The 27,974-nt window shown below is 29.5% G+C and overlaps 1 protein-coding gene across 1 annotated transcript; it reads right to left on the bottom strand.

Annotated features, from left to right (window-relative positions):
- Window positions 1-59: 59 nt before the first annotated feature.
- Window positions 60-27,951, bottom strand: LOC114128049 (protein decapentaplegic-like). Its single transcript, XM_050207705.1, has 6 exons — window positions 26,702-27,951; window positions 4,104-4,205; window positions 3,852-4,007; window positions 3,401-3,605; window positions 3,108-3,331; window positions 60-2,033 (listed from the first exon to the last, which is right to left on the bottom strand). Exons 2-6 carry the CDS (start codon window positions 4,198-4,200, stop codon window positions 1,645-1,647), a joined length of 1,071 nt encoding a protein of 356 aa, XP_050063662.1. The 5' UTR covers window positions 4,201-4,205; window positions 26,702-27,951; the 3' UTR covers window positions 60-1,644.
- Window positions 27,952-27,974: the final 23 nt, after the last annotated feature.

Raw genomic sequence — 27,974 nt, 5'->3', positions numbered from 1 at the left:
AGTAATCGCAAAACGTTATAATAGAAAAGAAAAAAAAACTGTCAATGTCCAGCAACCTAACGTAATTCAGGATTACAATAAAAACATGGGTGGCGTTAATCTGCATGATAATGCTATAGCAAATTACAGGATTAGAGTCAAAGGGAAAAAATGGTGGTGGCCACTTTTTAGCAACGCAGTAGACAGTGCAGTGGACAATTCATGGAAATTTTATAATTTGGTAAATGGTGAAAAAAGTTCACAATTTGACTACAGATCAAAACTTGTTTTGAGTTTGTTAAAATCATCATCTGAAAAATCAAATGAAGTAACTATCAATGAGTCTGCAGTATCCATTACCAACACAAATTTGGGTCGGCCTTCGAAAAATGCTCTACCTACAGCTATAAGAAAGGCCGATATTGGTCATCTCATTATTCGAAAAAATATAAGAAGAAGATGTCGCAATTGTCAATCACAAACAATTTATTTATGCAAAAAGTGCAATGTTTTTCTACATCCAGATTGTTTTCAAGATTTCCATGAAAAGTAAAAAAAAGTTTCAAATATTTATTGTTCATGTTTTAATAACTACGTAATACACTTTTGTAAACTTACATTTTTTTTTCAATATAATAATAATACTATTAAATGTATAATTAATCCCTAACAAAAAAAAAAAAAAAAAAGTTACAACAATATAATTAAAAGACTTAAGTGTCATCGGTGGGTGGCTTCTTCAATCAAAATTTCATCTCCATTGTCTAAAGCTCATACTCATATTGTGCCGATTGTGTATTTATTAATAAAGAAAAAAAAAAAAAAATGTATAATTAATTCAGAATAAATAAATAATTTAACATTTTGAATAAATTCGTTGTTTTTAGTTATTTTTTAAATACACATTAAGCCAACGTTGCGTCAGCGCAACATTTTCTTACGCAAAACTGGGTAGACCAAAAAAATTATTTTTTTCCCCGTTATAAAATTACGTTACTTAGCAAATACCAATCATTATAATAGTAGGTTTCTTGATATTTAATATGTTGGCCGTTAATGGGTTAAAATAAAATAAATCTAAGCAGTACCTAAAGATATATCAGTATTTTTCTTTCCTCTCTTTAAAGGTATTCTTTTACTTCAAATTCCTCAAATTAACAGGAAATATTTTCGGAGGGGGTTTTCGTCTAGATATACATTAAATGTAATTCACATTATATATTTTAAAATTGTTTGATCTTTAATTTCGGGGGGTTACCTATGTCCTTGCGTGGTCTGATGAAACGACTAACTTTTTTTTTTTATTTCGGTAATTTTTACGCGATATGTTTAAACGATAATTATTTGTTTGGATAAATACCAACAAAGAATTATTCAAAATAAATACGATGGGTCGTACGGCTATCGTTATAGTGTTTTTGTTTTTCGAAACGAATATGCTTAATTATAGACACAAAGTAAACACGAACATTGTAGCCGTTAATATAAATGCGCTTAGCAAACTAGACGAGCGTGAATAATTGACTGATAATTAATAAAATAGCTGGAAATGTAGTATTTAAGAAATGTTAGTCAACACCATAGAGGTACACAGTTACAGCGATACCATTGAGTACCTAGTGCTACGCAGGTTTGACATAATATTATAATAAATACGCGATGAGCTTATCTGCACCCGCACTCGTCCACGGACATGTCCGGATAGTTTTTCACCACCAACTTTCCATCGACGTCCACGTACAGCAACGTCTGCGAACTCTGCTTGGTCGGTACGCAGCAAGACAGAGGAACCAGCGCCGGGTTGTAGTTGTTCATCAACGTCTGCATGACCGCGTGGTTGGACGCGTTAATGTGACTGGCCAGCGGGAATGAACACTTGCCCTGGCAGTAGAACGCTTCGTACCCCAGCGGCGCCTTGATCCAATCATTGAAACCAACCTCCTTGAAGTCCACATACATCGAATATCGCTGGCAGATCTTTTTCGCTCTCTTCTGCGAATGGCCGACCGACCGTTTGCTGCGCCGCATCATTCGTTCCAGTGTGCTCTTCTCACCTGCAAAGCCATTCGAAGACGCCATATTATTAATTATAATTAATAATTTATCACATTATAGCGTGACAATATATTGTCATGTTTCGTGATAAATGTTTGTCCTTAATTGACGACTAACGAAACAATGCGCTTGAACGGTGCAAATTAGGATTTAATGCAATTAGGAATTGCGTTTGTAGCGTGCCGCATATGAGCAACCGTAAAAATTTAGTATGAAGAGATTTCGAAATAATTTAAATGCCGATGAAATATTGCTAAGTTTTTTTTTTATTAAAAAATTATTCTAAGTTCAAATAATTAATTTAATTAAACTATGAAAAATATTCTAAGTCAAGGAGACATAAATATGAAACTGCTAGACGTGAAGGTTAACTCTGGTAACTCTGGTAAATCACGTCTAAAATGTGCTTATTCGGGACCCCCTTATATATCGTCCAGAGACTTCCGCGGTACTGGTATGTCCCTGCTGGTCAGTGCACACGCATCCGCTATTCTCTCGCCTTTGCGTCATCCGCGCGATAATGTGCGTCAAACATATATCTATGACATCCTGTCGGATCGTAAGCGTGCATGCGATGATATTGATCTCATTTATATTATACCTAATATAATATAATGTAATATTACTAGTTCCGCCAGCGTTTCCAAGAAAAGTTGTATATTTGCTATCCGTGATTATAAGCCATTCATTCATTTGGGTGTGGTTATTACATTTTGTTTCCCATACGACTTGTAGTTCTACCCTTCACTTTTAGGCATAAAATCACCGATTCGTACTTGGTCATTACCTACTCTAATGTTTCTAACGCACTTGTTAATGAATTTAATTAAATAGTATCCATTATAAATATTTGACTATCAGGATGGATCTACGTTTGGGTACCTATATGTATTATATTTAATATATAAGATATCAGAGCACGTAACACGTTTAAAAACATAGAGAAACTTTGCGCTTGAGAAATCCCATCATATCAATGTATTGCATTTAAACTAGGTATTTTTTTATTTACTTATCTATACATAAAATATAATATCCAGTTAACCATATAGTTAGAGTAATATTATTATTACTTGTTCCGTCATCCGTGTAGACAAGTAGCAAAGTCTTTTCAGGTGACACAAAATCAAACACGCTGAGCAAACGTATCTGACTACCAGACAATGTAACGCATTGTACTAGTATACCATGGTTTTCTTTAAACTTATTCTTCGACAGTCTTTCTATGAAAGGTGTTACGTCAAAACTTTCTGACTTTGAAACTTTTGACATATTAATTGATTTCGAATCGATAATTCTAACAATATAAATAGTTTATGAATTTAAAGTCTATTACACCTTTATATAATTGTTTACTTATAATTACCTGAGAATTGGTTTTGATACGCCTTTCGTGCCAGGTTGGATTATATCATGTATAATAACATGAATAAATTCTTCATTTCGTTGAACTTTATTGTTTAACATAGTAAAACGAACTTCAGCAGCTTTTATTTGTTCTTTTTCCGGGATAAAATCTATATCAAACTGTAGCCTATATTTTTTAGACTTAGTATTAAGTGGAGCCGAACCTATACAAATATAATCAAATTATTATTATTCTCATTATCCGTATAATCTATACTACTTAAGTATATTAGCTCAGTATAATAAATTATATAATACTCAATATTAATTAGTATAAATCTATTTTATTTTAGTATACAATTTAAAATTTAAAGCATATATTATAACTTGTTTGTAATATACGTAGATAAGTAATTTATGATTTGAATAAATTTATAAAATGTAGGTATCTATAAATAAAAAACTATTACCTTTATTGTAATATGTCTTGGCAGTATTAGCGGAAGTTGTGTGCAAACCAGGAAGAGGAAAATGTGTTGTCATCGCATTTGACATTGAATTATATAGGTCCATTGTAGCAGACGGTATCTTCAAATTTTTCTCTACCACAGGTCTTCGGTTTAAACCTTAGTAATATAAAGATATTTCAATAAAATCACTTGTATTGTTCAATCATTCTTGAATTAAAAATTGCAACAATAAATATATTATAAACATTTTACCTAATTTTGTAAGAAAACTGTTTTCCACTTCCTCGTATCCAGCGATTGCCGCCAATCCAGTGTGTAGTATAGTCAACAACAGTAGTATAACAATCATTGTTTCTAAATTTAAGACAATTGATTAGTTTATTAACATTAATTGAATATGAAATACGCATGTAAGATGTAACTTATTAGTTAAAATTTAAATATAACCATAAAAGACTGCTTTTTAAATAATATTTTTTTTAAAGTAATCATCTATAATAAAATATTGCAATGTTGTTGTATTAGTCATTACGGTTATTATTTTATTATATTTTAATTGATTTTCCATCATACTATAAATACTAGACAGAAGTCAGTAATCAAATAAATCTGGGAATAATGGTTCCATTATTACTATTTTTTTTTAACGCACCACGACTATTACTTTTATGTGAATTTCTACTGAGAAAGTATTGATGTAAAGGAGATTCCGCCTGACTATGATTTCTACCAAAATACACCTATATTTTGCCAACTGTAATGCCTATTCTAGTAATTGGAATTAAATAATCAAATAATATTTGAGTTCATCATTAAGTTTACTTGTAGACTTTATAAGAGTGTATTTTTTTTCGTTATTCTATGCTTTATATAGCGCCGCTTTTCTCTGGATATTTCAATTGATCTTTATAAATGTAAGTCGTTCAACAGACTCAAAATTTTTTTGAAAGAAGGGTCTCCCGATGTTGAGAGTTTACTCTCTTGAAATTGATCACTTTTAATTCATATTTTAATTTTATGAATTTTAAAATAATAATAATATTGACCTCAGTGGCCATCCAACTAAATTTTCTAGAATCAATGCAATATTTTTAATTCTTCTAAAATTATATTTTTCATATTCATCTGTCTTAATTAATAGCATTAATACTACAAACACATATTATAGAAACAAATCATTAAAAATTAGAATTCTTCAAAAAACAAATTAAGTTTAAAAAAAAAACGAAATTTCCTCATCAAATTTCATAATAAACGTTTCGTTTAAATTTATACCATATTGCAGTAGTTCTCAATCTTTTAAGTATCGCGGCCCAAATTTCCCCCGAAAAATCTTTCGCGATCCACATTGTTTCACTTTACAAAAAGTAGTAAAAAACAAAATTTGTATTATATAAATATGTGTAAATTTTTATTAGGTATTATCAATAAAATAATTTTGTACGTTATTTTCTGTTACCAATATTGGCATCACTGCATAAAAAGTTAAAAGTATTCTTAAAACTGGTTTTAAAGTTCAGGATCTAAAATCAGTTGGTGGATCTAAAACACATTTTAAAATTATTGATGGAGATGTATCAGTGGTAAAAATTACAGATATCATTTCCAAACTTGATTTTCCAAAGAAAACATATGATCAAATATATAAATAAATGATGTATATATTTTCTTTAAATATTGATATAAGTGAACAGTGAGTGTTATAAATTGTTTTTATGTATTTGAACTACCTAATAAGAGTAGCTTATTTGGCTTAATAAATATTTCTATTTACTATTATATCTTTGGTTTTTTTTTTGTCATATTTAATTAATGTTAATTAATAAGTTTTTGAAGTTGTATATGCAAAAAGGGTGTTATATTATGTATTTTATTAATTTGATATTTGCTATTTGTTATAAGGTAAAGTAATTATTTAAACTAAATTTAACAAAAATCATGATAATGTATAATATGTAATACATTATCATTTAGTCATATGATTAGTACACTATAATTTGTTCTCACAAATTATTTAAGATTCCCGTAAATTCGCAACGAATAACGTTCCCGGGAATTGCCCATCCCTAATTATAAATTGAAATAAATATCAATGTGTTTTATTAATATTACATTGATATCGATTACATAGGTAATTTTGGGACTCAATTAGGTTATAAAAAAAGTATACCGAGACGCAAATAAGCTATGTCCCTTTTTGAATCTTTTTTTGTGGGAAGCATCTCACCCAATGATAATAATTTCGGACGCAAGTAATATGCTCCTATTACAGTATCGCCGCACCGTAATTGCTAGCTACCAATTATTTTGTTTTTAAATTATAATAATACGTATACCTACGACTTACCTATAAAATTTATTAGGACTTAACACGTTGGCTACTAGACCTATTTTCAAAAATCTAATCGTGTGTACCATGAGAGTCACTGGTGTCTCTCACACGGACTTTGTTAGTGTACCAATAGAAATTTCAAATAACTTTCTCTGTGTACCGAGTCCATATCTTTGAAACTAAAAATCTTACAAAAAAATGTTCTATATAAATAATTTTCTAAATAACAGTTAGATCACGATTATCCATTTTTTTTCATGAGAAGCACCGGTGATACTCATGGTACCTAGTTAATATAATTAAGTGTATTATGCGTTGAGTATCACTGGTGACTCTCGATTTCTTTTTTTATTTATTAGTGATAATTTGCCAGTATCTAGTCAATAATAATTAAGTTTTGTAAGCAATTCATAGATAATAAATATTACCTACATAACAACATAGATATTATCCTTTTAATGCTATGGTTACTGGTTAGGTACATGATAATATAATATCACTATAATATTTATATTAATTATTATTGCAAATCGCAATAAAAATTATAGTTTTTTACGACTAAAATTTAGTCATTTAATAAGCATAATGGACTCTGATGGTATTCTTTCTGCTCTGGATGACTCTGATTTTGAAGACTCAGGTAGTGAGTACAGTCCCATGACGTTTTATACGAATCAGATTCTGATGAGAGTATTAGTGTAGAACCAGATACTGAAAATACCCAAAATTTAGCTCAACAGGAAAATAGTATCATATCTGATGAATGGTTTAATGTTACAGGTAAAATAGTATTAAGTTAAGTAGTAAAGTAGTCAGTTTCTGAACAGCCTATGACATGATTGTAAAAATGTAATTCGTTTTTAGGAGATTTTCGAAAAAATATTATTTTTACTGGAGACAATGGTATCAAATGTAACATTGACCAAGAATCTAAACCTATTGATATTTTTAACCATATTTTTGAATGATGAAGTATTGAATTTGATTGTAACTGAGACAAAAGGCAAGCTAAAAGGTACAAAAGACAATGGATAGACACAGACAGTTTAGAAATTAAAAAATTTTTAAGTATTGTAATGTACACAGGTATGGTTGGTTATCCTAAGATATCTGACTACTGGAGTCAACAAACTTTTTACATAAATAGTTATGTACCAAATTATGGCTCGTAATCGTTTTCAGTCATTGCTTAGATTTTTTCATATTTCTAATAATGATTATAATCCAGGGAATAGGTTAGGAAAAATTCAACCTTTAGTTGATTTATTAAATAATTCATTTAAACAAGCAAAGTCCCAGCAGAAAATGTAGTCATTGATGAAACATTAGTACCATTTAGGGGTCGCATTGTATTCAGGCAATATATTCCAAATAAAGCAGCAAGATATGGAATTAATTATATAAATTATGTGACAACATAGGTTATACATATAACTTAAGTGTGTACAGTGGTAAAGATACTAACAGATCTAATAGTAATATTTCTTGTGCTGGTAAAGTTGTTCTGTCATTAATGGAAAATTATTTAAATGAAGGAAGAACTTTAATAGTAGATAATTTTTACACAGGTCTTCATATTGCTCACATTTTATTAGACAATAATACTCATATAGTAGGTACCCTTAGAAAAATGTTAAGTTTTGTCCTAAGGATTTTTTAAATGCAAAACTGAGAGTAGGTGAAATAAAAGGAAAAGAAAATGAAAAAGGTGTTGTTGTCAGTATATGGAAGGATAAAAGAGATGTAAGATTTTTGTCAACAAGACATGGAATTGAAATGTTAAATACTGGGAAAAAAAATAGAAAAGGTGAAGAAATTAAAAAACCAGAAGCAGTTATATTTTATAATAAAAACAAGCAAGGTATTGATATTTCTGATCAAATGGCAAGTTACTATACCCCATTAAGAAAAACTATAAGGTGGTACCATAAACTAGCCTTTCACTTATTGTTAGGTACAGCAGTGGTTAATTCTTTAATTTTATACAAAGAAGTATCTGGTAAGAATATTCAAATATCTGAATTCATTCAAAATATTAGTCAAGAGTTGAGTCAGCTGAGTGACATAAGTACACCATCTTCACAAACTAAAAAACATTATTTAGTTGATAGGATCAGAAGTCAATAATGGCAATAGGAAAAAAACGCCGTAGATGTGGTAAATGCTATATCAATTTGAGTAAAGTATTTGGGAGAGAAGAGGCACAAAAAAATGTAAGCAAGTATATACTTATTGCTCTACATGTGAAGACAAACCATACCTGTGTTTAGAACATTTTCAAAAGAATCATAAATAATCTTACATTGTTAGTTATTATGTTGTTTCAATTTATTATATAGCACTAAAAGTTATAGTGTTTTCCATAATTATTTTATGTTGTTTTATTATACTTTTTATGAACTGTTAACTATACACAAAGAATAGTATTTATTTTAATGTTACTTCAAGTCATTTAATATTTTTTTTTTGTTAATTTTGTTTGTAGTTTGATCATTACTTGAGAAAGAAGTGTTATTTTATTTTATTTGAATACAAAAAAAAAATTTTTCTTTTAAATTTGTTTTCTTGATTTTGAGAGTCACTGGTGATACCCCAAGTGAATCATATAATGATAACACACTTAACAATAATTTAGTCCAAGAATTATTGAGAACAGCTGTTTGGATTTGCCAGTGTGACCACGTAAAGTGGAAAATATGTGAGAGTCACAGGTAACTCACATGGTATATCGAGAATCGTGCAACGTGAGACACCCGTGACTCCTATGGTGTATGAGAGCAGTTCTTTCTTATCGCGTCTGGTACGCTAGGATAGTGCATGTGAGAGTCGCCCGTGATCTTCATGGTAGCCAACGTGTTAAGTAGAGAGGATTAAAAGGGATGACGAATTCTGGATGTAGAACTAAAGTTATGGAAGTCTTATATGAAATGTTTAATAATTTTGTTGTTGAAGTATATCGGTCATTACTCATTTGTAGATAAAGTTGCTGTTGTAAAAATTTTACGAAGTGTCTGATGCAAAATTTACATTGAAATTTCAAATACAAAATGATAAATTAACAATATTTTTAAATCGTCATTCATTACAATAATATAATATATATATGTTTAGATTTTGGATTAAGTAAAAAAATTTCCAAGGCACATTTGTGTAGCTATGTATCGTGTATTTATAACTATTTATTTTTGTATGATATAAAATTCAAGTTACACGTTTTAAGCGCGGCGATCGAAAAGAAAAAGAACCGAGTGGGTCTTGCCACAGAATAGCTGTGTAGAACACCGAAATGATTTTGTGCTCCGCACTCGTATTTATAAACCTGATCTCGGCCGCTTAATTGTCATGGTTGTTTGTGATTGGTTATTGCGGGTGTAAGGTGGCAATAACGGTGGTTTCCCGCGGTATTGTAGCAGCCAAGTTAGGAACAGAACATGGCAAAGACGCCGGGCGGTGGCCAGTACCTGTGAGAATGGGTCCGTGAATAACGCGCCGTGGACAACCTGCAGACCGGCACGGCACGCACGAGTCGCTATACTCTGTATCACATAAACGTATAATAATGATGATTATGATAATTTGGAAAATCACTTATCAGTTAAAATGTTATCCCTAAAAATATTTTCACAGGAAAAATCTAAATAATAGAACTTATGCAGATCCATGTATTTATGTTACGCACTCTGATTCCAACTATAACAAATAAAATTATCAGGTACAAAAAAAAATTGAAGGGAAAGTATTATAATTACGCAATCTCTGTGCTGACATTTTTTGAAGCTCTAACTTTTTGAATTCGTTGGTTTATAGTTGTTTGTTTTTTTTTGTGCTTTAAATATGAGTAAACGTAGCTTATCTCTTGTAGACCTAGCAAAATCAAATGTTGTATTGCAGAAATCAAGTATACCTGAAATCAAAATATTTTTTCAAAGTTAAGGTTTAGCATACGGTTGCCGCATAATGCCAGGTATGCAGATCCCTACGGAGAACAATTTAATCTCTATTGGTTTTCGTCATATCTCCCACGGTTTTCCCGGCAAACAGCTCGTAAACGTGATTTTCCAAAGCACGAAATTGTCAGTTTTCATTCGCGTTTTCCCGGTAAACCGATGGCCGGACGTACAATTTGCATAGAGGTCGATTTATTCTCCGAGGGATTCTTCACTAGGACCAGTTTTTCGTTTTTCCAAAAAGTCATTATTTATTTTTTAAATGGCGTTTGACGTATACGATGTTTTTAAAAAACCTAAATAACACGTTTTAGAAAAATCTAAATAATAGAACTTATGCAGATTCCTACGGACAACAATTTAATCTCTATTGATTTTCGTCATATCTCCCACGGTTTTCCCGGCAAACAGCTCGTAAACGTGATTTTCCAAAGCACGACCCCCCGCCCGCTAAACTTCTCCGCCAGAAAACAATTATTCGATTTTTAATTAATTTATTTATAATGTATTTGCATGAAACACCGGGTGATTTCGCGGTACCAACAATGCACAATGAGATTAGTTTTTCTATCATTATATTAGTATTTGTATATTTGTAAGCTGATAATTAGAATAGAATTTGGTTGTTACTTTATTCGAGTGAAGCGAGAAAAAAAATTTTTTGATTTATTTTTATAGTTACAATATCATTGACACCTAAGATCTTTTTTTTTTTTTTTTTTTAATATATTAAAATGTGTCAGCATATCACATGCTATTACAAGTTTAACAGTTATATAATTTTACAAAATATAATGTTGTGTTATTTGAGTCGAATTGTATTTGATTAGGTTTAGATATTTTTAAATAAACCTAAGATCTAGAAGGCGTATACCCACAAATATTTTTAGCAATACACCACTCCACACACCCCCACAAGGTACCTGTCCAGCGCAGTATATGCAGCTATAGGATCTACTGCTTTTTCACCGACGTTGCTTGAATTTATGTATTGTACCAGTTTTCCCTTGTCAAGCTTTCTCCATGCCCACTTTGTTCCTGGCTGATGTATATCTACCTACTTTCCGCTTAAAATGAAATTTTATTTTTTTGTTTTTTATTTTTTACAGTTGGTTTCGATAAAAAAATTCTATATAATTATATAGATAATTCAAATGCAAAATTTTTATTAATTATTTGTCCGCTGTGCTCAAAAAAATTTTCAACAAAGGGCACATTTTTACTACATTTGAGAACTAACCATTGCCAAAAAGCCCCAATGGAAAGAAAATATATTGCAAATAATGTAAAACTGCTTTTTTAATCATACTTAACTATTTTTACAATATTGGTTTTTGTTATTAATTTTTCTTAATAATTTATAGGACATGATTACAAAAATTTCGATTGCCATAAAGGACTTAAAACATTGTAATATTGATCAGTTGTGTTACTATTTGAATAGCTTTGGCTGCAAATTTGTGGACCCAAATCACCTTAAACAAATTATTACGAACCAAATTTTTGACATACAGTTTCAAATTACCAATAATTCTGAAGTATGTAACAATTCTGAAAAAAGTAACAATAATAATAATATACAAATAATATTTACAGAGCTTATCAAGATACACAAATATTAATAATTTAATTGAATATATAAAGTCGACAGATGAGGTTGATACTATTCTGGAGAAGAATAATAAAAACATTTTAATTCTTTCTAAAAATTTCGTTAATAAATCTTACAGTAAAAAATTAGGCAAAAAAAATTAGTCATTTCATAAAAGAAACTTCAAAATTATGCCATTCAAACTCAATTTTTTATTTTTGTAAATTTTTAAAATCTTCACATCTTCAAAATTCTAACAATTCTTTTTTTCTGGCTCCCTTTTTAAATTTTTTTCGGACCCCCCCAGATAATATTTTTTCACTAAATTTTAATTTCTCCAGACTAGGATCATCCTCAATTTCTGATTTGGATTTCAAAATAACCAATTTATTTAATTTTAACTCCGTTCCATCTACTGATGAGTAAGTATAAAAATATTAATTATATTAATATAATTATATATTAAAATATATATTTTTATTATTATACAGTGATCTTTCAAACGAATTATTCATAGCAAAGCTAAATTAATGCAATTATCGATTCTTAAAAATTATGTATATATATTTCTCATTCAAACAAAAACATTTATAAGGGATGATAAATTTTTATTTAATATGAAGGAGTTCTTTAATTACAACGTTATAAAATCTCTTGATGTGGAATTTATGAAGTTCATTAATTTAATGGATAATTGGTGGCATCATTATGGAACTATTAATGATTACCATACACATGTGTTGTAAGTATGACGTATATTTTAAAACAATAATTAATTAAAATCTTAAATTTAAAATAGTAAAAAATAAAAAAAATTAATAATCAACGTAAAATGTATAATTTAACAGATATCCAGATATTAAAGATTACGAATCATTCGATGTGATAATTGACAACGATTCTGTAATTGAATTCAATCTATTTCAACAAGAAAAAATTGAATTGTATGTAGTTTGTGCATTATATACGTATAACGCACATTCTACTGTCTCACATCAGGACAATACGGTACTTGTTAAAACTTTTACGCTATGTCCTAACTGAACCGTCTTGACAGCACTTTTATAACACTTTTTTTTCATTTTAGATTGGTAACATTTTTAATCATATAAAAATTATAATGGTTTTGTTGAATATACGATTCATACCATCAAAAACATCTCTTAAAGTCATATTAAATCAATTAAACCAAAAACAGCTAATCAAAATAAACCAAATATCTAACAAAACAATATATTACATAGATGATATTCCCAAAATAACTATTTATATAAATTCAATTAAAAATTCAACGGCAAGAAAAATTCTAAATATAACCCATGAAACATATATTGGGACTGCTTTGTTTCATGGAGTAAGTGGCAATAATCACGATTCACAAATTCAAATAATTTATTTAATTATGTTTTGTCATCTGTTTCAGCTTCCAACAGTAGTATGTTATAAAATAGATAAAATGAAGACATCGTGTAATAAAAATAACATTATTGAACAATTTTTAAAGAAATTTCTGTTTATAAAAAAATTAATTCACAATATATCAATAACACTTGAAACAACTCCAGAACAAATAAACTTTGACTACACTAACCATTTACACAGTTACAAACAACTATTACAGACACAATTACAAACATTAACTACAAAAAAACATGACTCAACCTTTACAATTGAAGAACTTACTGACCTAGTACTACAACCCGACAACCAACAACCAACAATTAATACAAACAGTGACATTCAACATAACATACAGACATATAACTTAGACAATTTAAAAAAAAACCAATCAGACTTTTATTCCACCGACACTGAACTAAGGAGTTATATAAAAAAACATTATGTTTTTTAATATTTTTATTATTTATTATTTTATTTTTATTATTATATTAATTTTTTTTCTTTGTATAATTATTATTATTATATCTTAGTATTAATATGGCAAGTGGACCATTGTTTGTAGAACCGATGTTTTATGTTAAAAACGTAAAATAAGAAGGTGTTTAAATGTTATGTTTTATATCTACAATTTTATCCACAATAAATTGTTGTTGTATACCTACCAAAATGTGTCATTTCAATTGTAATTACCAAAATTTACACTTATCTGCTACATTAATATAGACAGGGCCCGATTTAATAAAATTAGGGCCAAATGCACAACTTTTTTAGGGTCACACAGGTTAGCGGAGTACGTACCCTTTACAGGGACGTATTTTTTATAGCTGTAGGGGTTATGGTTATTTTTTAATATTTTTTCAAAGTTAAGGTTTAGCATACGGTGTCCGCATGGTGCAGTTTACACGGACTTGCTGCGGTAATGCGCTCCCTGTCGTCATCCATCGCAGTTGTTACCCTCCTAAATTCATCCACAGGGTAGCGGAGTACGTACCCTTTATAGGGACGTATTTTTTATAGCTGTATCAGATAAACGTATGTTATATAGACCTATTAACTAAATGGACTGCGCCTTGGCAATAATTAACACGTTGACGGACAGTCACTGCTATAGCAGTTATACAGTTGCAAGTCGTAAAGTGGCATAACCACTATAGCAGTCATGTTAGTTATGGGTTTATCGTACTAAGACAAGTGTAATGTTCATTTACGACTTAAAATCTGGTCAGGCAAATTAATCAAATGAAGTTTAAAAATAGATTTTTCATTTTACCATTTTACATATTTATGTTTTTTTTATCTAATTTTTTGTAGACATTACAAATATACTCGTATAGTTATATTATGCATAATATTAATATCTTATCTGTCAATATTATTGTTACTTGTCAACCAATACGTCGTGTATAGAAACACATTAATATGTCTTCAGATTTATTCGTAATAGTGTGTCCTTGCGTTCTGTTTTATAATTATTTGGTCTCACTATGGATACACGAAAAAAATATGATGACGAAAATATTCGTCAGATTTTGGACGAATCAAACAGTGATTTTTATGACTCATCTGATACAGGTATTTATAATAATGTTTGTCTATACCAGCACGTCAATAATACTCTATGTTATTCTTTGAAAAATAAATTTACTTTTTTTAAAACATATTTTTATTTGTATAGACTCATTTGAAGAATCGATCGGTTCAGCTGATGATCCTACTTATAATTTGAACAATGACGTTTCTTCAAATGAAGAAATTAACTCACCGAGTAGTAAGGATAGTGACGGGCGACAAAATAATGCTAGTATAGATAACTTATCCATCGATTTCGAAGATATAAGCAGTGATTGGGAAGACGACTTCAATGATATTGAAGATTTCAATTTTGATGAATTTGGTGCTGGTGTGCAATTAGATATAACCGATGAAGCTACTCCGTATGACGTTTTCATTAAGATCTGGGACGATGAGGTAATGCAACTTATTTTGAATTCGTCTAATAAATATGGAGAAAAACTGAAAAAATTAAAACGCACCCACACAAAAAATTGTCGTATACAACATTTCAAAGAGATTTCATTGATCGAATTACAAAAATTTTTTGGATTGTGTTTATTGAGAGCGGAACTTGGTATACCTGTACTTAGGCAATGTTTCGGAAAAGATCCATTAAATTATCATCCTATATTTTCCTTCACAATGAGCGGGAGAAGGTTTGAACAAATCTTAGGGGCTCTAAATTGTTCTGAAGGTGTTCCAGTTGAAGCAAATGATAGACTCGTCAAAATATCTCCACTTTTTAATATGATCATAAAAAAATTTCAATCATCCTACTCCCCATCAAAAAAATTGTCACTTGACGAATCTATGATGCTCTGGAGAGGCCGTTTAATATTTCGTCAGTACATCAAAAACAAAAGACATAAATACGGAATAAAATTTTATGAGCTTTGCACTCCTGATGGGTATGTACTTTCTGCAGTAATATATAAATGAAAAAATATAGAAAATACTTCATCATCTAAAGTAAATGATTTAGTTATACGATTAATGAAACCATTTTTAAATAAGGATCACCACCTTTTTATGGATAATTTTTATAATAGTGTGGGTTTATCGAAAATATTACTAGAAAATAAAACACATACAACTGGAACTTTAAGATCAAATAGAAAATTAAATCCTAAACAAATAACGGGTAAAAATATAAGACTTAAGAAAGGAGACCACATATTTAAGAGAAAAGGGCCTATTTATGTAAGTAGATGGAAAGACAAAAGAGATATTTTTACTATAACTACCGGATATCAGCCTCAAATGGTCACCATAAAAAATATAAGAGGGATAGAGATTCAAAAGCCTAAACAAATAATTGAGTACAACTCAAATATGTCTGGTATAGATCGCTGTGATCAAATGCTATCGTATTATTCAAGTCCGAGAAAAACCATCAGGTGGTATAAAAAAGTAATGTTTTATCTTCTAGACATGGCTTTGTGGAACTCATTCTACATCTATAAAAAAAAATTTCGGCAGTACAAAGGACACTTTATTGATTATCATCGGGAAATCGTCACAAAGCTTATTCACTTACCAACTGACATTACAAATGGACATCAATTGATCAAAAAAGACAAAGGAAAAAGTAGCACTAATTCAAACATTCCAAGTCACTCTCAAGAGAAAATACCATTGCCTGAAGGTAGTATGAGTATATTACATTTTATAATAATTAACTATGTATTTTATTTTGCTTAATTTTACTATAGGGTGGTCAAGAAAAACATACTTTTTGAGTTGTCGTGAATGTTATAAACAAAAAATAAGAAAAAATACGTCTTGGAGGTGCAAAGATTGTCCATCAAAACCTCTATTATACCCAGGGCCATGCTTTACAAATTACCACTCATAAATTACATGCCTATAATATTTTATTTTATAAATGTATATATTTTACCCTTATTATACATAATGTTTTATTTCTAATATTTATATATAATACTCAAAGAACTTATTTGATTTAATTTATATTTTATATATAATTTTAATTGTTATAATAAAAAGGATTTGCGTAAACTATGTAGTTATTTATACTAATGGCAAAACAAAAATATAAATGTTATTTACTTAACTGCTATAGCAGTCATATGACCCTACACGTAGAAAAAAAGTCCTCTATGGGCTTCAACTGCTATAGCAGTTGAGTTTTTTTCTATTTTCATTGTTTTGGTTTCTTTATATTAAAAAAAAAAAAAGCTCTGACTCATTTTTTATATAAAGCAACTTTTAATGAGATATAAAACTGATGATGAAACTACAGCCAGGTGCATGACTGCTATAGCAGTCATGTCCGTCAACGTGTTAATAAGACAACATCAGACAAGCAAAAAGGGGTATCAGGGAAGAAAATATTACATATACTTCGTTTATTCCATGAATATAACGACTGATAAAAAAAAACAGTAAGTAATAACGCGCTATGCGCAGTGTTTATTGTTTTGAAATTTTGTTTGTTTTCATTTATCACTTCGGGACTTCGTGTTCTACTGTCGTTGTGACTGGTCCTTAATTTTGCGATAATTGAATTTTGACTTCATAATATTTGAATTTTTAACTGTACTAATTACTTTTAGTGTAGAGTATATTTAGTTTTAGTTATTATTGTCTTTGGTTGTATATCACAATGGTTAAGATTTGCTCGTTTCCACTTTGTAAAGGTGCTGCATCAAAACAATGCAACATTAAACTACACAAGTAAGATATTAATATATATGTTTCACTTGTATCGTTATTCATAGATTTATGATTTTTGTTAAAAGGTTTCCAGCTGACGAAAAACTCAGAAATATATGGGCAAAGTGTATAAAATCATATTACCCTAATTTTAAAACTAACCATAGCAGTTTTGTGTGTAGCAAACACTTTAGGGAAATTTATTTTATTAAAACTGCAAGATCTCAATCCTTTTCACTTATTAATAGCGCAGTACCCTCATTATTTGATGTTGAAGAATGTGTTTATATTTTCAACAAAGAACAATATGATAGTTCGAATACACATGAACCATCCCACATAGTTGTTCAAGATACGACAGAAAATATGAGCGATAGTGTTATTACATTATCACAATCAGATCTCCAAGGTGATAGTTTGAATATTACAGGGCTATCTCACATTAAAGCTGTAAAAGAAATTATACCAACAATAGATGACAGTTTGGATTTACTTTGTGAACCTAGTGAAAATGTTCAAGTTACTCCAAAAAAAATGGCCAGCACTATGTAAATATAAATTGTAATATTAAAATAATAAATATGCCATTCTTCATTAAAAAATGAATACCATTGATTATAAATATTATAGTATTTATAATTAATGTTAATACATAAATCATTATAAGAATACAATAAAAAATAAAAATATACAGTATATTTTATTGTTTTATTTATTAATTTATGAAGTTAAACATTGTATTCTTAACAATAAATGTTTTGATAGTATGATATTATAATTAAAGTTACTATTTTTTAACCAAAATACGTATAAGCCCTTCTAATTATTCTCTAATTTAGTAATATTATTTATTAAAATTAATTTTAAAATTTTCTAGGAAAAGAAAAAGCTTATTTGGTGATTTTAATGTTGAAGATCAAGAACTCCAACAAAACGCAAACGATATTGGAATGTATCTCAAGCAACTGTAAGAGACTTCAAAATAAAAACAAATAGTCTGCAGAATAAAAATGCATAGCTAAGAAAGAAGATAAAAAATCTATCGCAGTTGATTAATCATCTTAAGGAAGAGAAAAAAATTGTTAAGTGAAAATAACTGTTTCACTATCCTTAAGGTAGAAATAGCGAATTAATTAAATATTTTGTTAACATTGTACAATATCTTAAGATTTATTTTAGGAGAATCTTCCTACTGCACAGAGAGAAATGATTATGAAACAATTGAAACGTCACACTGAAAGGAAAATTTCACCTAAACTTAGGACTTTTGCATTAACACTTAATTTTTATTCATCTGCAGCTTAATAATATGTAAGACAAGTTTTTAACAATTGTCTTCCACATCCATCAACGTTACGCAAATGGTATGCTGTAATCAATGGATCACCTGGCTTTACCAAAGAATCAATGAATGCTCTAGAAATTCAAGTGGCGGAAATGAAATTAAAAAACAAAATATTAGTATGTGGTATGATGATGGACGAAGTCAGTATTAAACAGGGTACACATTTTAATGGCACAAGTAACCAAGGCTATATAAGTTTAGGAACCGGTATAAATGATGATACTGATGCTCTTCCATTAGCAAAAGAAGCACTCGTCATTATGCTAGTTGCTATTAATTCTGATTGGAAAATTCCAATCGGCTATTTTTTACTTAATGGTTTATCTGGAGAAGAAAAAGCAAATTTAATTAAAACTGCTTTAACCATTGTCCACGATACCGGTGTTCTGGTGAAGACCTTAACATTTTATGGAGCCGCCTCAAATATTTCAAATATTTCAATGGCTACTTCATTAGGAGCTAAACTGTATCCTCCAGATGTAAAAACATATATCTTGCACCCAATCGCCGATGAAAAATATTTATATTTTTGGATCCATGTCACATGTTGAAACTATGTCGGAATACACTTGGTAACTGGCAAACATTGTACGATAAGGATGGCCTAGAGATTAAATTGGACTTATTTAAGCAGTTGGTAATTTTACAAGAAAATGCTGAACTACACTTGGCCACCAAAATAAGATCAAGACATATCAATTTTTTCAAAGAAAAAACGAAGGTCAAGCTTGCGGCTCAAACATTGAGTGAATCTGTTGCTAAAGCCCTGACGTATTGTAGTGAACAAAATTTTTCTAATTTTCAAAACAACAACGCTACTTCAGAATTTTGCAAGAAAATAAATGACATTTTTGATATTCTAAACACTAGAAATTATTTGGGTAAAACTCAATTTAAAAGACCACTTTACTTAAATAATGAGTTAAAAAATGAGCCTTTCATTTCTTCGTCTATTGAATATCTATCATCCCTACAGACCAAAGTATATAATAAAGTGTCGAAATCACATAATTTTATTCCAATAATAAATTCTGGAAGAAAAACTGGTTTCAATGGCTTAATAGTATGCCTCAGAAGTCTTCGCGAGTTATTTGATGATGTTTTAAAATCAAATAAATTAGAATTTATTTTAACTTACAAAGTTTCACAAGACCATATTGAAATGTTTTTTTTTGCTATAAGATCTCGTGGTGGATTTTGTGATAACCCAACAGCCAGCCAATTTGAAGCGGCATACAAAAGATTACTAATACACAATGAATTAGTAACTTCTTCTCAAGCAAATTGTATATCACAAGACACAACTGTAACATTATCAACCACTAGTGCACCAAAAAAAAAAAAAAATTCTAACCATTTAGAGCTGACCTGTGTAGCTGGGACAGCTGAGGATACTAATTTGTATATGGACTTAAAGAACTCACCATGTGTATCATATTTAATGGACACGACCCAATACATTGGTGGAGCTGTAACAAAAACATTACTAAAATTGACAAAATGTTCAGAATGTCTTCAAGTTTTATCTGAATCCAGTACAGCTCCTACACCATTAATATCAATAAAAAATCGAGGTAGGCTAATTAAGCCAAGTAGTGATATGACTGAGCTGTGTCGAATCGCTGAAAATGTATTTCGAACTCAACAATCAGTATATACAACCAGCGGTGCAACGAATATCAGAGAAACATTCATTATCAAATCATTTTCTAAAATAAATATCAATAAATACTTTTTAAAAATTTCTAACCACATATACAATCAAAATCCAATAAATAATCATTTAATCCAGTTAATCAGAGACATTTTCAAAACCTACTTCAATATACGGATACACCATTTTAACAGCTCAAGAAGTCAGCCAAAAGAGAGAATACGTTCTCATTTCACCAAACTCGTACATTTCAGAAACCAATAAATATTAAATTTTGTATGCTAATAGATGGTCCCATATATTTATTTAACATGTACATGTATGAAAGTTAAAATATTTGTTATTATTATTATTTTTACTATTTTTTTTTATATTATCTATTATAACAATGTGTTTTATAATATAACAAATTTAACAATATATAATTGTTTAGTGTATAAAAATGTGTTTCTTTGTTTGTAATAATATAAACTAACCTAACTGGCTAGCTCAGTCGGTAGAGCATTATAATCTTAAGCGCCACTTGGTCATATAGGTCTATTACACACACACACAATAAATTAAGGTACAACTTGAAATAATGCAGATTGTCATAGAGTGATTATATCACCTGATTAAAAAAGAAGACTTAACACGCAAATAAAAACTATGAGAACTTAATTCAACACATTATTGGATGATGAACTTCTTCAGCTATTAACTACTGACTTAACTAAAATTATAATCCTAATAATCACGATAGTCTAATATTTTATGTAGGTATATTTCATTTTTATTTCAATTAATATTATAAAAAACATGAGGTAAATATGAGTTTTTAACCAGTTGATTCCCACCTAGTTAATTGTGTTCATGAGATTGTATAAATGTTATAATTAATATTATAAATACAATATAATAACAATAATATAAAATATATTCTAAATGGTTGTTTTTTTTAATGGATAGGCGGGAAATATAATAAATGGAAGAAACAAGATATAATTAATATTTTCTTCCACAATACCCCTTTTTGCTTATCTGATGTTGTCTGAGTTGTTTGGTAGGCAGGGGATGTAGAAGGCGCAGTCCATTTAATTAATAGGTCTATGGGTCCCGTGTTCTGTGTCGAACCGGAGGCGAAATTTTAAATCGTGTCACGGTGGCTCCTCGATATGCCGTTATCATTATTTAAGTCAAATCACATTTCATACCTTTGTGATAGTACAGTTACATTGATAATATACCGACGCCGTCGACCGCAGATAATAATAATAAATTATAAATCGTGACGGGATGGATTTTCGTCTTATAACTCGTGTATCGCGGCCTTGAAATTCTACTCCCAGCGTGCGTATAGAAGTTTCACTTCAAAAAATCAAAAATCGTTAGTCACAATTTTTTTTCATAAGCGTTTATAGTTCAAAATGTTACGAAATATGTCAAAATCGCGAAAATTTGCAAGTAATTATGTAGGTAGTTGACAAATCATAATATTGTTTGTGTTTATATCTAAGGTTAAAATATTCAACACCATACCCCGTTTCAATAGAAAACACACCGGGAGGCCACGGAAAAAACCGGTTTTGTTACGTAAATTTAGTATATTCTCTTTTGAAACGGGGTATAAGTTTTTCATAAATTTTCCTTCAAATAGCTATAGAAAAACTCGAAACATCATAATAGGAAAAAAAGTTATGTACGTTTGAACTTTAAATGTTTACAAAATCGCGTATATCTGCAAATGATTTTAAATATTTATTATTATTCAAGAAGTATAAGTCGTAGATGTTTGAAAGCATTTTCTTTACATGATTTAATTTTCAAAATATTTCAATTATTTTAATGCTATTTATAGGCATTTGAAATATTCGTTTTTGTTTACTTTTAATTTTATTATTATGTAGACGAGACTCAATGGATATCTATGATGACTATTCATTCGGACATACAAACTGCAACAGTGCGTATCTCAGTATTTGTAGTTTTTCATTAGACACAAAAAACACTTTTTCAATGATTTACTCTCGTTAAAATACAACTTGAAACATTTATATTTTATGTAATTAGCATTATAAAATGTTTAAAACATTAAAATGCAATGTTTTTTGAATATTTAGTATTTTATATGAGATACCTGCGCTTTGTTTGACACCGATATACCGGAGGTAGGTCTTTTTACCTAATAAACCATTATTTTAATATACGTATATAATAATAATTTTATTATATAGTTGTGATGTACCAATTAAATTACGTTTTATATATAAAATATGTTGAATAATTTTTAATTTGACTATTTATCATGGTTTAAAATAATTCTGCTATAATAAACATAAAAATTGAATTTCTTCATAAAAATATGATAAATTTATTTAATAAAATATATTGATTGGGGGGGTGTGGGGGCGAAATCACCCACGGATCAGTATTATGAAAATTTTCTTGACCCTCCTCATGACAAATTCCTAAATATGCCACTGCTTAAGGCAAATGCTTCCGAACGCGAACGATTTTTCGTGTTTGGGTAAACCAGCGGTTCCCAAACTGTGCTCCGCGGAGCCCTTGGTGCTTCGCAACGGTTTCCCAAGGGCTCCGTCCGTTACACCACAAAAAATTTAAACATTTCTAAATTGTTCGTTATTTAAACTTAATTTTTAAATGTTTTTAACTAGTTTTATTTTAATTTTTTGTAGATTTCAATAGTAAATAAATAATATTTTCTCCAGTTCTTTAAATACTGTTGTTTCTTTTATTTATAAATATAATTTTATTTTGACTCCCGTCTGTATACAATTCGTGTTTATTATGCTTCATAGAACATAGGCAAATACAAATTAACGTTAAATATTTCTTGGGGCTCCACAATAAACTTCTGCTTAAAAAAAGGCTTCGGAACTGAATAAGTTTGGGAACCGCTGGGGTAAACCGTTTACATTGGTTCGATCGCTAGCATTCGCATACTAGTCGATCATCATTGTGATCTAATCACAATTTTAAAGAAGCTTTAATGGACGACAACAATTTATACAATCAAATTGTAAGTAATTTCAATAATTACTTATTAAACACGAACAGTTATATTTTACTGTGAATTTATATATACATATGTATAATTAAGCTCTATTGTAGATATATAATTTCTTTGATTCTAAAAATTAGATAAATGTGTATGTATAAGATAAATTCATAAATAAATATTATCAAAAATTGGTGGTAATAACTATAAACAACAAACAGTGAGGCATATCTTAAAAAAAAAATCATTACAAATATGTACGTCCAATTATATAGCTACACAGGACATAAAAAAAAAAACAAAACAATTGTATCTTCTTTATTTACAAACAAGAATAAATTATTTTAATTTGTATTTTTTACAGTAAGGTTAGGTTTGAAAACTAAAACAACAAGTCAATATTATTGAAATTAGGTTATTATAATATGTATTATTTAATATACCTATATTATACAACAACCATAGAAAATAACATTCGTTTTGTAATATTTTTTTATTACTGAATATAACTCCTGATAAAGATCTTTAAAAATATTTGATTTATCTTGACGATGTTAATTTGGGTTATTATATTAAATATATTTTAGATTATATTGGTGGTCATATTATTGAAAGTATCATTTAAACAATTTAGTGTTCAGCTATTTATAGAAAATCGACTAGATCACGAATACAGTAAAAATTCATCTTTTACAATTTCCGTAAATCGAAGAAAATTAATAATATTTTTTAAAGATAATTAGTTTTATAACAACTTGAAAAATCTTTTCAAACTGTAGTTACAAAGGAAAAAAATCTTCATAAGACGTAAAATTGTCAATTACCGAAAATACTATACTAGAAGAAGTATATTGAATGAAAATATTTTTTTTCGAACTCGTAACCTATTGATGTTGAATTTGACACACATAGTAATAAATAATCATTATTTAAATGCATTTGTCAAAAATGTATTAACGTTAAAATGAGACTTGAAAAGAAATTTAATATGCGTGAAGTTTTCAAAAAAAACATTCTTCTCTCAAGCATACATTTACAAAAATTGTTTTGACGACAAATGTATAACTAATAAAACAAACAAACAAATTTGTTGTTAATACTATTATTTATTATAAGTTATTACTATTCTCTATACAACTATTTTTATTCAATAAAGGATGTTACGTTTTCAATTTTTTTTATTTGGTGTATATTATACATAAATTCATTATATTATAATGTGTACCTCTACACAAAATTAGAGGTCGTACCTATATTTCAATTTAAGAAAATAACTTCTGTCATGTACCTATTTTGATGTTTTAGATTCTGAACGAAGTGATGAATGTATTGATTTTACAATGGTGTGTGTTTTTTTTTTTGTGTCTGTGTACAGCATAACTAGTCGAAATAATGCTCAAATTTCAAACTATGGGGGTGGTTTCCGATGTAAAAGTGAATATCCTTGGTGCATTATAGAGGTAAAAAGTTAACATTTTCCAACAGTTTTCAAAAAAATCGAGAAAAACAAAAAAAAAATGACGGAAAAACGGGGCAATTTTTACGCAAAACCAGTTTTCGACCAAATCGATTTTTTTTTATGGTTGTAATTCAAAAAATAATCTCTGAAAATACTTGAAATTTTCACCAAATGTTAATGTCAGTGGTATTTGTATATAGTTAAATTTTCAAAAAATTTTGACTTTTTTTGAGTTATTTATAGACCACTGAAATTTTCGATTTTTTTGAGAAATTTTTTTTAAAGTGTCTCACAATTTTTTTTTATAAAAGTTTATAATTCAAATTTTTACGAAATCTGTCGAAAACGCGAAAATGTGCAAGTAATTTTGAAGTTGAAAAATCATAAAATTTTTTTCTTTTATAACTAAGTTTTGAAAATTTAGTACAAGGTTCTCCATACATTTTTCTTCAAATATCTGTAAAAAAAACTCTACCGGATTCAGACAAAAAATTTTTATGAGTGTTGGAAATTTAAATTTTTACAAAACCGCGCTAAATAACGATTTATCCCCAAACGATATTAAATATTTGTTATTATTCAAAAAGTATAAGTCGTAGATACTTGAAAATTTTACCAGTTATTAAGATTAGCGTTTTCTTTACGTGATTTAATTTTCAAAATATTTTGACTTTTTTTGAGCTATTTATAGACAACTGAAATTTTCAATTTTTCTGAAAATTGTTTTTTTATGTGTCGATAAAATCTTTTTGGCCCTATCAAAATACTTGAAAATTTAATGCAAAGTTCCTCATAAGTTATTATTATAGTGATTAAAAAATTATAAGAATACGTAGGCACAATTTTTTTCTATTAGCATTTGAAGCTCAAATATTGACAAAAATTCGCCAAAACCATGAATATTTGCAAATTATTTTGTAGGTATATTTCATAAAAATTTTTGTATAAGTAGCTAAGAGTTGAAAATTTAATACAAGGTTTTTCATAAGTTTAACTTACAATTATTATAAAAGAACTTAAATTTTGTTGTATTCAGGCCATTAAAACATAATACATAAACCACCTTTTCCACCAACCACTAGAAATTATATCCTAGGCTGACAAATCATCTTCGTTCAGAATCGTTTTTCGTATACAATGATAACTATCATTGGATTCAAATTTAACACTCCTATAATATATAATAATGATTCATACGGCACCTAATGTACAGCAGAGCGGTACTCACTTGCCCGCTTTTTTTGCTTGATCTAGTTGATCCTAATAAATACATTTTACAAAAACGTATTATTTTTTTGTTATTTAAATGCTCATTGAGTAAGTAGATACAAAAAAATCGTCTGCATAGTAAGATAACCGACGCGGTTCGTATTATTTATATGTGTGGGTATATGAGCCCATACTCCAGTGTATTTTTTTTTTTTTTTGATAATTTAAAGCTGTTTACATAAGTAGTATAAATATGATAGAGTTATTATTGTGTTTAGTGAAGATGGATTGTTAAACGAGTGGGCCGCCGCAATCGCCTGCGGCGCCACTATTATACAGTAAAAATCGTACAGGCGTGGGTACTAAGTAAACAAACTGCTAACTAGACTAAAATACAATCGAAAGATTAAAACTTGTAATATTCATAACATTTTTCAAATAATTTATCGACAATATAACAATATAGTAGTAGTATGTTTACTGTTTAGTTAAAATTTAAATCTGCATTTAAAGAAAACCGATGTCTATAAAATAATATAAACTGTATTATACTAGTTACAATATGTATGTGTAGCTGTGCAATATCGTGCATAGGTAGGTAGTACAAACCCCGGTGTACTATTATTATTGTATACATTCCTATCTAATAAATAGTAATAAATAAACAACGCAACCGCGGCTTACCTGATTAACGATGAAAAAAAAAGATTTTAACGAGCCTGATGACGTCGTAGCAGAAGAATGTGCGCGGATGCGAACGAATCGACGACAAAATAAGTGATATAGATATAATATGATTCAGAACATCGAACGGACGTTGTGTGACGCGCACTTAGCCGTTCATCCAAACCGACTAACCGTACACTATTCGTCGTTAACACGAAGACGTGCAGACGACGATTGACCGTGATCCGGCGCGCGTACTAATATAATCGTTGTACAACAATAATATTATTTCGCGAAACGAAAGAGTAAACGCGTACGAGACGCGAGCGATGTTTTCGTAGCGCACAAACACAAGACCAAACTGCACATGAGATGGCGGCGAAATGACGACCGCAGGGTCTTCGGAGGGTATTGTTGGTCCATTGTACGAGTAGGTATAACATAAAACGTACGGGCCGCTCAAGCAGTGCACGCGGGAACGACCGACCGAGCCGTCAGAAACCTGGAGACGAACGGACGCCCGCACGGGCTGAATGCGACGACGGGCGGGTAATCGTCGGGGCGCCGAGTGCGAGTGTTTGAAGTGACGGTTTGGGACCGATGGTGGGGAAGTCGATGGCCGGCAGGGCGTGGTTTTCGGATATTTTCTGGAACCCGAATTCTTGGCGGTCGCGGTATAATATTGTACAACGCATATTTCTTATAATGCGTCATATTACCCGCAGAGCGTTTAAACGCGCGTTCGATGCTCGAAATTGAAAAAAAAAAATTCACGTACGAAATCTACAGAGAGACGCAAAAATGTGACAAGCGTTGTCTCTACGTACCTGGTGTTATGTATTACATTTTACCCATACGCAAAATACTTGTGAAGACTCGGTGACCAGAACATCACTCCTACGTAGTCTAGATTAAATCATTTTCATTTTTAATCCTTTTAGAAATATCGTCACACCAGAGACGATCCGATGTATACATCACAATGATAATTGTGTAGCGACTGTCGTGGATGTAATATTGTATTAATAACAATAACATACATCGTATACGTTTGTGATTAAGACTTAAGAGTTCATAATAACATCGTTTTGGATTTTGATAACGCATATTAAATAATATTTTAGATTTTGACGTTTGCGATTTTCACTAAAATCGAATTTGACTAACGTCAGTCAGCGTAGATCTGGTAAAATATTATTGTGGTATGGTAAATTTGAAATATAATATTATATTCATATTCTATAGACGACATAAATAATAACACTTGGAGAAAAATACTGCGCAGTATTAT

This window comes from Aphis gossypii, chromosome X, assembly GCF_020184175.1.
Source record: "Aphis gossypii isolate Hap1 chromosome X, ASM2018417v2, whole genome shotgun sequence".
Lineage (NCBI taxonomy): Eukaryota > Metazoa > Arthropoda > Insecta > Hemiptera > Aphididae > Aphis > Aphis gossypii.
The sequence above is the reverse complement of the archived record's forward strand: the minus strand, read 5'-3'. Positions and strand labels throughout refer to the sequence as shown.